This window comes from Saccostrea echinata, unplaced genomic scaffold (genome assembly GCF_033153115.1).
Source record: "Saccostrea echinata isolate AGI-Se365-2 ecotype Australia unplaced genomic scaffold, CSIRO_AGI_Sech_v1 ptg000006l, whole genome shotgun sequence".
NCBI classification, from domain to species: Eukaryota; Metazoa; Mollusca; class Bivalvia; order Ostreida; family Ostreidae; genus Saccostrea; species Saccostrea echinata.
Window position 1 is genome coordinate 14,596,512 of NW_026889755.1, and position 12,239 is coordinate 14,608,750.

The window sequence follows — 12,239 nt, forward strand, 5'->3', positions numbered from 1 at the left end:
TTCTAGTTGATGTGTAGGCATTATTTAAATGCAATGTGATTTTTTAAGCTATACTTTTTTAATGCTGCATTAACATGTACATTCTGATTCAGAACATCAAGGAGCCAAGACATCAAAGGCAGCTCTTGGTCACACAAGTATACCATATGCAGATGAAGAAAATGAGGTAGCAAAATATGAGGAAAATCCTCTTCCAAACTTGACTACAAGTCATGCCAAGCCAAGTTCAGGTAAGATTATTAAAACATAATTTTGTGCTGGATAATAGTAAAGTAGTTTATTTTCACCAGGGATTAATCTAGATTATATTTTGTTGGCATTGGCATGGACAACAATGTACAAATTCCTGAATACTGTTCATAAATTATTCAAAAATAAAATATGTGATGCAGACAATTGTGTAGCACTAATTCATGATTATGCCAATTTTACCAATCAGTATCCAGTGATTGCGCCAAGTTTTTAGTATGTCATTTCAGGGCTCAATATTATAAGCAAACTAGACCAGTCAGATTAGAACCTTGCTCCAAGACCATAAACTTTTAAGTCAATATTTAGATTTTGAACATCTTGACTTTAATCATGTTAATTCAACAAACCTCTGAAAAACCATGTTTGTAAAATATTCAAATATAATTACACTTTCAAAATGTGGTTTTATTTTGAAAATTATACAACTTTGAAATCTTGACTTAAGTTTTGCTCTCAGGTTATGGTCTTGAGGCCTAAAAATTTTACTAGACCTGACCTGACCTCAACTTCACTAGACCTGAACTGATATCCATGTATCATTGAACGACTCAATTGTATTGACATGAAACAAAAACCATAGTCGAATCACAATAACATATCATCAATAAATTGATGGTTATCATAAGTTGGTCATTAATAACCCCTGCAAACAAAAATTAAGGGGCTATATTGGAATTGGCATGTCTGTCTGTCTGTAAATATGATTTTGTCTGGACATGTTCTTGGAGAATACACTGCATAAATCTGTCTGAAAATTCGTACACTGAGTCTCATTATTCACCATATAAAGATGAGCACTTGATATTTTCATCTTGTTTGGTTAGTTTTTCTTCATTTTACAGGTGTTTTTTTTTTTCATTTTTATAGATCTAGTTATCTAGGGTTCATGTAAATTTAGACAAAATTAAGAAACTGTCAGTTGGTACATTTATAGAAAGATGTGAATTAATGCAGCTTAGAGCCAGGTCTTTAAAACTTAAAAAAACACCAAGTATTAAAAAACAAATTAAGGTAGATATTTACCAATATAAGAGATATGCAGTAACATTATTAAAAATGTTGCATCATTAGACTACAGCTGTCAGTTTTAAAGGTCACCTGAGTATCTCAGGTGACCTACTGTAGATTCCTAAATATACGTGTGGAATTAATTATCGCATAATTTCGTGAGAAGCATCACTTGCGAAATAAAATTTCTCGCTTTTATTTTTATGGTGCTGAAATCTATGTAAAATCTCTTGATCAACCGTCCGTTCGCAAATTATTATTCTCGCGATTTGACGTTAAAGAGTCCTTTCATGATAAGTACTCGCAAAAAATAAGGAATCTACAGTATTGCTATCTGTTTTTATCCATCATCATTCATTGTCTGTCATTCTTGAAGTTTTGAACATATACAGCTTCTTCTCATAAACCAATTCCAACCAATTTTGGCTTAGAGCATCTATGGGCAAAGAGGGACAAATATAGTGCATTTCATGGTCTGAACCATCCAGAAATTTTTTTTCTTGGTATAAAGGCTATATGCAACATACATGTACATATACTTTACAATTTACATTTCCCACTAATATTTTTTCAAGGTACTCCTAGTTTAAAAGAGAAAAATTAGATGTTCTTTAACAAAACTTAACATACACTCAAGTGAGCTTTTCTGATCGAAATTTTTCCGTTGTCTGTCGTTGTCGTTGTTGTAAACTTTTTCACAATTTCATCTTCTTCTCCAGAACTACTGGGCCAATTTCAACCACACTTGGCACAAAGTATCCTTGGTGAAGGGGATTCAAATTTGTTAAAATGAAGGGCCACACTCTCCTCCAAGGGGAGATATTTATGAAATAGTGAAAAATTAATGGCATCATTGAAAAATCTTCTCAAGAATCAATGGCCCAGGAAAGATGAAACTTATGTGGAATCATTGTCAGGTACTGTGTAGATTCAAATTTGTTCAAATCATGACACCCATGGGTAGGGTGGGGCAACAATGGAAGATGAAAGTTTTACGTAGGAATATATAAGAAGAATCTTTAAAAATCTTCTTCTCAAGAACAGCAAAGCAATGATTGGTCATATTTATGTGGAAACATCCTCATGTGGTGTAGATTCAAGTTTGTTCAAATCATGACCCTGGGGGGTAGGGTGGGGCAACAATGGACGATCAAAGTTTTACGTAGGAATATATAGGAAAAATCCTTAAAAATCTTCTTCTCAAGAACAGAAAAGCCCTGGTTGGTCATATTTATATGGAAGCATCCTAAGATAGTGTAGGTTCAAGTTTGTTGAAATCATGACCCTCCAGGGGTAGGATGGGGCCACAATGAAAGTTCAAACTTGAAGGAACAAGCTAATTCAGAGAATTTGTGTCGATCTCCCGCTTAGGGAAAAAGAAGAGCATGCCCAGTTCCGGAGGGGGGGGGGGTCTCCCCCCCCCCCTTGATTTGTAGAATTATTAAATGTATACATGTATATTGAAGCAAATAAAAAATGCCAATATGGATATAATTTGATTGATTATTCTTTAATATGTGTATAGAAGATTCTTTTTGTATAGAATATTTATCACACTGTAATCATGAGTTTGTACAAGCCAGACGTCATAACTTTTTCCTTTCACATGCTGAATACTATCATTTATATAGTAAATCAAAAAAAAAATTCCCCCCAAAAAAGGATCGAACGGGATTTGAACCCGGGACCTCTCACATGTTAAGCGAGAGTCATACCCTAGACCACGAAGGCACTTGATTATACAGAAAATTAAATGCAAACATTAGGTCACATATAATGTTTATATTCGCATTCGATATTGTCAAAATTTTACACAATACATGGTGTCTAATTTAGCCTTTACTAAACAGTTCTAATAGATGTAATTAGAATATAAAGTCCACCGACAACCTGTATTATACGTAATAACTCTCCACATGCCCGTGTGCTAAAAATATTGCCAAGGGACGTTTAATACAATAATTAAAAAAAATCACTTTGAGAGGGGCAAGAGAGGCCATAGGGAGTTATGGTATAAAATTTCATTGCAAAAGCTCAAAAGCTTCTTGAGATATTGCCTGGAACACAAAAGTGTTACACACAGATGGAATGTATGAATTTACGACCTTGAACTTTGACCTTTTGACCTCAAAATCAATAGGGGTCTTCCTTAGGCTACAGGGAGTGATTATGTAAAATTTCATTGCAAAACTCAAAGGATTCTCGAGATATTGCACGGAAACAAAAGTGTTAAAACAGACAGAATTTATCAATTTATCGCCTTGACCTTTAACCTTTTGACCTCAAAATCAATAGGGTTCTTCTTTAGGTCATAGGGGGTTGCTATGCAAAATTTCATTGCAAAAGCTCAAAGGGTTCTCAAGATATCGCGGGAAATGAAAGTGTTACAGACAGACAGAAATACAGATGGACGGACAAACGGATGGATGGACGGACAGACCAAAATTAATATACCCCACTTTCAGTGAAAGCGGGGGACTAATAGAATCATTCATTTGATTTTTGAGGTCAAAAGGTCAAATGATTATTTTTCTCACATTATTTTATCCAAAATAACAGCATGCCATCACCATTGAAAAATTTCTATTTTTAATTTAATATCCAATGAAAAATCTTAATACACCATCAAAGAAATCGTACCTGAAAATGGTTTACACAGTATGTGTAAACTCAGAAAATGAATATCAGTCCTCTTAACTCTATTCCCCTTAGACCTTTCCATCCTTTACCCCTTAATGACGACTTTTGACGCCTAGTCTCAAACCCTTAATGACGACTTTTGACGCATGTGTATTTCATTGTTGATTTGACTTGAAATTACCGCTTGTTTACAAATTATCAGAGCACAGGTGGCCACCTGCAGGTTAACAATAGATGATTGCATCATACTACAGTTAGAAATCACGTGATTTACCTGTGTAAACAAACAAAAGAATCTTGGAAAGTCCCACCAAAATTCAAAATGGCGGACTGTTACATACGATGTTTTTAGAGCATATAACTCAGTCAATACGCAATATTTTCTCATCCAGTAAAGCATTACATGAAATTCAAGCTATAAGCTACCTATTTCTTGAAAGTTTTGAAAATTATAATGATCTATGTGTATTATAAACATTAAAATAAGATACGAAAATGTTGTGAAGTTCGGGACCGCGCAGTGCCGATTTCGTTACCTTTTTCTCAGAATTTCAGAAGATACCTTCCATTTTACACATATTTATAAATGTGAAGGTGTAGAAAACAATTATTTTAATATAATTTGATCATTCAAATAAACAAAAACGTTCAGAAATCAAGTTTTATCAGCCAAGTCTGAAAATTTGTCGGCGAGATTGACATTGAAGTAGCACTACAATTTATTGATTTCTGAGGAATTAAACTTATAAAATTGATAATTAATTATAATTTAACCATCAATTATATCATCACACATAATTTTTATTATTTATACAGACAATTTTGGCTTATTAAAGCCGTTTTACATGTTGAAAATATCTATTTTGCGATTTACACCTGCTTTCACCTGAATTATTTATTTACAGAAAATTCCGATCAAAATTATGCCAATAGATTTGAAAAATTTAATTTATTACGAATCCAGTGATATATAATACATAGTATAAATGAAATATTTTGACCCCCATTAGTTCAGTTTTAAACTGCACTCCAATTCATCTAAAACGGTACAAGGGGCAGCCAGGCAAACACTCTAAGGATATGGCCAGTGCGTCAAATCGTGGCATTAAGGGGTAAAGAGTTAAATCATTCTGAATTAAATAAACTGGATTAAAAAAAAACGATAGCATAACATTTTAGAAGAATCCTTCCGCGACCTACAAATAGTGCCATTTAGAAAGTGAAAATACGACAACCTTTTGGATTAAAATAAATTTGATTAAATAAATAAAACAACAACATTTTAAGAATATGTGATTTTTTTTTAGACATTTTTATTTTTAGTATTTTATAAGAAGGAATGTTTACGTTACCGTTCACAGTGTAGTAATACACAGTGTAAGATAGAAAAATCTCACACTGCTGTCTCACACTGGACAGGTCTATCTACCACCGGTGATTATGCGAGAAAAATAAGTCACAGTTTGTAAAAAAATAAATTGGTAAGCATCGTTAGTTATAACTAGTGTAGATTCAATTTTATTCAAATCATACCCCCCCTCCCTTTTAGTGGTAGGTCGGGACCACTTATGCATTTAAGCTTTTCAATACTAAACTGATTTTTGCTTTCTTCCTAGCCACAGTGCTCAGGTGAGCAAGGTAGCCCCTGGGCCTCTTGTTATGATAGGGGCATATAGTGTTGCCCTGTTCCATCTATCCATCATCATTGACTTTCCATTAATTATCTCGGCAACAGTTGCACACATTCAACTCAAATTTGACGTATTGAAACGTCATAGGAATACACAGGTCAACTTCGAATTTGGTCATGGTCTGGTGATTTTTGACAGAGATATCCCTCTTGAACTTGGAAAAAAATAAGAAATTTTCAGTTTCCACTAACTTTTGTAGGGATGTATGTATAAGGTTGAAATTGCATATGCAAGTATTTTACCAAAAAATACAGGTCAAGTTTGAGTTTGGTCCTGGTCCGATGATTTTTTACAGTTATTCCCCTTGAACTTGGAAAAGATTTAAAAATTCACAATTTCCAATCATTATCTCGGCTACAAATGTGCAATTTACAATTGGCAGTTTGAGATATTGGCTGCCTACGAGGGCGTCCGTGGCATTACAACACATCTAGTTTAAAGAAAAATGAACAAAAAATAGTTTTAGTTGGTTTTCCCTGAAAATTTGTTTCAGACTTTGTTCATAAAATTACACAAAGGTCCCTGAATTATTGGAACTCTTAAAATTATACATGGAATAAGATTATAAGTTCAAACTACAGTAGTGTGACATAAATGAGTTTGCAAAATGGTGGACGTCATCCATGCATGCGATGCACTTGCGGTATGTAGAATCCAATTTCTATCAATAAAATAATCATGATAATACTACCACTTATGTTTTTGTTTTAATACTTTGTTATGTGGCCTCTAGGACTTAAAACACTTCAAATACTCCTGGGAATGCTTGCATATAAGCTTTGAATATAGTGCAAAGGGAGGCTACCCCATATTTCATGGACGATTCGCTCCAGATCATTTTTGTTTCTGACCTCATGTGTCCTCCTTTGTACACAGATTTTGAGCACTGACTCCAGACATTTTCAATTATTATACCCCCTCCCCCGCAAACAAAGTTTAGGGGAGTATATTGGAATCAGCATGTCCGTCTCTGTCTGTCTGTCTAGACGAGATTTTGTCTGTTGCAAGGATTTGTCTGAAAATTTGTACACTTATTATTCACCATATGAAGGTGTGCACCTGGTATTTTCATCATGATTGGATAATTTTTTTGCATTTTGCAGGTGTTTTTTTTCATTTTTATTATGTGGTTTTGTCCAGATCTGTTCCCAGAGACTATTGCAAAGATTTGTATGAAAATTTGTACACTTATTATTTACCATATGAAGATGTGCACCTGGTATTTTCAACATTATTTGGTAATTTTTCTGCATTTTGCAGGTGTTTTTTTTTTTCATTTTTATTGACTTAGTCATTTTGGGTTCATGTCTAAGGTTTGAGACATAGAATCTAGAACATCTGTACAAAAATGTGAACTAGTACAGCTTAAAACTTAACTCATTAGAACTAAAAAAAATCACAAAATATTAAAAACAGTTTTTACATTACACAGCTGTGAGATAGTGTAAATCTATTTGTCCCTTTGGAGTAATGAGTGGACATGCATCCAGTTAAAGATTAATTAATGAGTTCAGTGTGGTAAGCTGTGTTAGGGCATCTATGATCAAGCAGGTCTTATCTATATCTCCTGGGAATTGGGCAGAAAGAAATAAAGATCTCTGTTGTCTAAGCCTCTTAATTGTAATTTATGTCTGTCAAAATACATAGTTACTGAAACCAGCCTTTTATTTTTAAAATGAGTTTGATATAAAGGTATTAAGTTCAATTTGACTTTGTATAATTAATTATGATATTTTTTTTCAACAATCAATTTGCAGAGTGTCATGTCTCACAAAGATGACAGAAAGTTGCAAACTATTTTTTTCAATATAATAAAAAGTACTGTAATTATTAGTATTGATGTTTTATTAGGCTGCACCTTAATTTCATTCATTAAAAAAAATATAATGAGTAATTAAATTATCACTCTAATAACTCAGATCTGTTCCCAGAGACTATTGCATAGATTTGTATGAAAATTTGTACACTTATTATTTACCATATGAAGATGTGCATCTGGTATTTTCAACATTATTTGATAATTTTTCTGCATTTTACAGGTGTTTTTTTTTTTTTTCAATTTTATTGACTTAGTCATTTTGGGTTCATGTCTAAGGTTTGAGACATAGAATCTAGAACATCATTCTGTACAAAAATGTGAACTACAGCTTAAAACTACTCTTTAGAACTAAAAAAAATCACAAAGTATTTAAAAACAGTTTTTACGTTCATTACACAGCAGATAGTGTAAATCTATTTGTCCCTTTGGAGTAATGAGTGGACATGCATCCAGTTAAAGGTTAATTAATGAGTTCAGTGTGGGAAGCTGTTAGGGCATCTCTGATCAAGCAGATCTTATCTATATCTCCTGGGAATGAATTGGGCAGAAAGAAATAAAGATTTCTGTTGTCTAAGCCTCTTAATTGTAATTTATGTCTGTCAAAATACATAGTTACTGAAACCAGCCTTTTATTTTTAAAATGAGTTTGATATAAAGGTATTAAGATCAATTTGACTTTGTATAATTAATTTCAACAATCAATTTGCAGAGTGTCATGTCTCACAAAGATGACAGATAGTTGCAAACTATTTTTTCAATGTAATAAAAAACACTGTAATTATTAGTATTGATGTTTTATTAGGCTGCACAATAATTTCATTCATTAAAAAAATTATAATGAGTAATTAAATTTTCACTCTAAATGTTTAAGCAAATTGCGAACACCTTTCACATCTAGAAAACATTAGTGATTTGGTACCTTCTCTGAAAAACCCAGCAGTGGGTATTTGTCCCTTTTGGACAGTTTTAGTATTTAGATCAGGACTTTGTGGTAGCCACGGTAGAGTGTTAACATTGTTGTCCTGTTTCCAAGAATTTGAGAAACTGGAGGCATGACGGGGGCATTGTCTTTTTGGAAAATCCAATGCCAGTTTGGGAAATGACAGGCAATCACAGACCAAAGACACTCATCAAGAATTGTAACATATTTCTAGCTATTCATGTTCCCATGCATCCACAGTTTTCAGGGTGCCAGTTCCAGTATAACATATACAACCCCAAAACATGAGGGAGGCCCGACAGTAACCATGCAATCTGACACATTCAGGACGTATTCTTTCCTCACTCTTCCTCCAGACATGAACTTTATCATTATTTCCAATAACTATGTTAGTCTCATCACTGAATATTTTGGATGACCAATGATTATTTACATGTCCAGTGCCATTTCTGGCGATAAAATCGGGTTAAAATAATTCTCTTCTCTCTATTCATGCATGAAACAGTTGTTTTCTTAGAAACTACACACCTCTTATAACCTTCCTCTGATAATCTTCTGTGAACTTTTCTAAGAGACACATTAGATCCTGTCGTAGCATTCAATCTGGTTGTAATATCTTTTAAAGTCTGAAGAAGATTGATTTCAATACTTTGGGAAAAAAAAACCTGTCATCTCTCTGTGGTGTTTTTCGTTTCACCCCACTTCTAGGTAAATTTTCTATGTTACCTCTTTCCCTTACACGTTTGAGAAATTTTTGGATGATACGACTATTTTTTCTGGTTAGATTCTCAATTTTGTAGCTTGGCAGACCTTCATTTGTTATATGTATGATTATTTCTTTTAAATTACTAGTCAATTTTTGACCATGGGGAGCCATGTATTCAAGCAGACGATAATTGTTTATCAAAGGTGAATAATCCAATTTTACAACAATAGACAGGACTAATTAAGTCATATTAAAATTCATACCAAATATTTTGTCCGTAAAAATAGCAGTTATGTTAATCTAGCAACTAAATCACAACCCTTCTTAAATACATACGAGGGCGGCCATTTTGCAAACTCATTTATGTCACATACTGTACATTGCTTATGTCCCTAAGCAAACAAACTAAGCACATAGTTATGGTGAGCAAGGGTGCCTCTTCCAAATTGTGAAATTCATGGTCCCTAGTTCAGGGGCTCTGATGTTAAGGCAGGGCTTTATTGAAATGCATTTTAGTGAAAATGCATAAGTGTCTTAAAATCTTCTTCAACTAAGTGTATAATCATTAGCAAAGGTGCCTCTTCCAAAATTGTAAATTTCATGGCCCCTGCATCAGGGGTTTTCATGTTAGGATGGGACATATTATATCATACAGCTTCAAAGTACATTGTCAGAGCTCAAAAACATGTATAAATGCTAAATATCAAAACTTTGCCTCTCAAAATTTTAAAACATAAATTAAATTGTCTGGAGCATATATTGCAAAGTAGGTCAAAGAATAAGTACAAATAAAAATTTAAACTGATATTTTTCAAAATGCTTTATGTCAAACAGTGTACATTTTAAATAGCATAGATTTACCTCTTCAGTGTCAAAAATATGTTGTATATCAGCATAATGAACTATTTCAATTAGAGTGTTCCAAGGAACACTTGTGTCACGTGCTTTATACCTTCAATAAAAATGTAAATAAATCTAAAAATGATCAGCTATTTATTTGCTTCAAGCATTATAGTGAAGGGGAGCAAGAATTGGGAATTTCATGGTCCTGTCCCCTGGGGCCTTAGGGGTGGGGCCAAAACCATCAAAATGAGTGCAATCTTTAAAAATCTTCTTTACACCTTTACATCAAGCAGTCAAACTGTTGGCATGATTGTAATATGCAGTAACCCCTCTACCAAAATTGTGAAATTCATGGCCCCAGGGTCAGGGGTTCCGGAGTTAGGTTGTGGCTCTATTGATCATATAGTAAAACTGGATAGATTCTTTAAAAGGTCTTCTTCTCTTTCTCTGTATATAAAGCAGATAAACTAGGTGTATGGTTATGATGATCAAGGGTGCCTCTTATCATAATAGATAAATGAAAATGGGACAAAAATACCATATCTTCATACATTAAATAATCTTGAATCAAAGACTAAGAGAGGCCAATGTGAGGGGGAATAAAATGTGTTAACTAGTAGTGATCTAGAACTATGTTTTGTTTGGTCAACATGGGGATAGTGACAAATGGGTGAAAGCACAGGCTAAATAGATCAACTTTAAGATTTGTTACTGAGTACTAAATTGATATTTTGCTGATCCCTGATCATCCTGTTTCTCTTGCTTTTGGGCAGCATAGCTTCATTTATCAGCTTATTTTGTATTAATCTATGGATCGTTACATCATACTCAGGTGACCGTTAAGGCCCTTGGGTCTCTTGTTTGCAAATAGAATCTAAAATCTGACAAATATGATCTCTTCCAAAGACTTTTATATAGCATTTCAGAGTACTGGCATAATTGTCATACTTTCCAGAACTTTGCATGGGCAGTTTTTGTAGACCCATCATTTTTGCCAAAATATCAACATTTTTTGTCCATGTGCGCATGTGTGGACTCTTTTTACAGAATATTTTTCAGTCTAAATTTCTTACTTCTAGTGACTCTATTTTTGGAGTTCATCTAGACTGCTGAGTTGTTACTAAATACTAGACTAATTATATCATTGATCTCTGATCATCTGATTTCTTTTTCTTTTGGGTAACATAGCTTCATCTATCAGTTTATTTTGTTTTAGTTTATACTTCTATTGATCTTTACATTGTTGTATTATACTCAGGTGACTGTTAAGGCCCTTGGGCTTCTTGTTTATTAAAAGCACCTAAATTTAGAAAAGAACCTCCCATTCTTGTAAACATACAAAGGAAATATGGCTAAGTGACAGATATCCAATGCTGAATCTCCAAGGTGTCATGTAATGAAGATTCCTAAATATATGTGAGGAATAAATTATCGCATAATTACGCGAGAAGCACCACTAACGAAATAAAATTACATGCTTTTATTTTTATGGTGCTTTAATGTATGTAAAATTTCTAGATAAATCACCCATTTGCAAGTTATTTTTCTCGCGATTTGATGCCCTTGGGCCATTTTGCGATATTAAGTACTTGTGTAAAATAAGGAATCTACAGTATTTATAGCTTTGGCACATTTCATTGTGTAATGGGATTTTTCCTTCTACTGTAAAGTAGTCTAAATTGTAACTAAAATACTATGAGAATTGTCAAACTTTGTCAGTTGATACATGTTGGGTAGAAGATGTGTCAGACATTAAAAGTAGGTCACTCTGGTGACCTATTGCTATCTGTTTTCATCCATCTTTGTACCTTGTGCATCGTCCGTTAACATTTGAACATTCTCTGGAACTGCTGAACCAATTTCAACCAATTTTGGCATATAGCATATATGAGTAAAGGGAAACAAAATTAGTGAATTTCATGGTCCCTGCCCACCTGGCACCTAAAGGTGTGGCTAAAACCATCAAAATTAGTACTATTTTTAAAATGTTCTTCTTTACTCCTTGAGCCATCACAGTAGCTCAGTCAGTAGAGGGCTCGATCGCTCTGTGATCGGGAGGTCGTGTGTTCGAATCACGGCCGTGACTGACCTAAGTCGATAAAGGTAGGTAGGAACTGTTCCTTTGCCAAACACTTGGCACTTTGAAGTGAAAGTTGCGGGTCCTTCAGATGAGACCTTAAAAACTGAGACCCCATGTCACGGTAGGCTTGGCACGATAAAGATCTCTCACTGCTCAATGGCCCTCGCAGCTCTGTTAAGGCTGCATAAAGGGGCGGGGCCTAATTTATAGGTAAATGTCTACTGTGACATCACACAAATATAGCAATTCCTCACAATAAC

The 12,239-nt window shown here is 33.9% G+C and overlaps 1 protein-coding gene across 1 annotated transcript in view; it reads left to right on the forward strand.

The window, feature by feature from the left end:
* Positions 1-12,239, forward strand: part of LOC133180422 (uncharacterized) — a 175,800-nt gene that overhangs the window by 107,424 nt on the left and 56,137 nt on the right. The window contains exon 17 of the mRNA XM_061314952.1: positions 93-230. Within this exon, the coding sequence (XP_061170936.1) occupies positions 93-230 (138 nt within the window). The remainder of the gene's footprint in view (positions 1-92; positions 231-12,239) is intronic.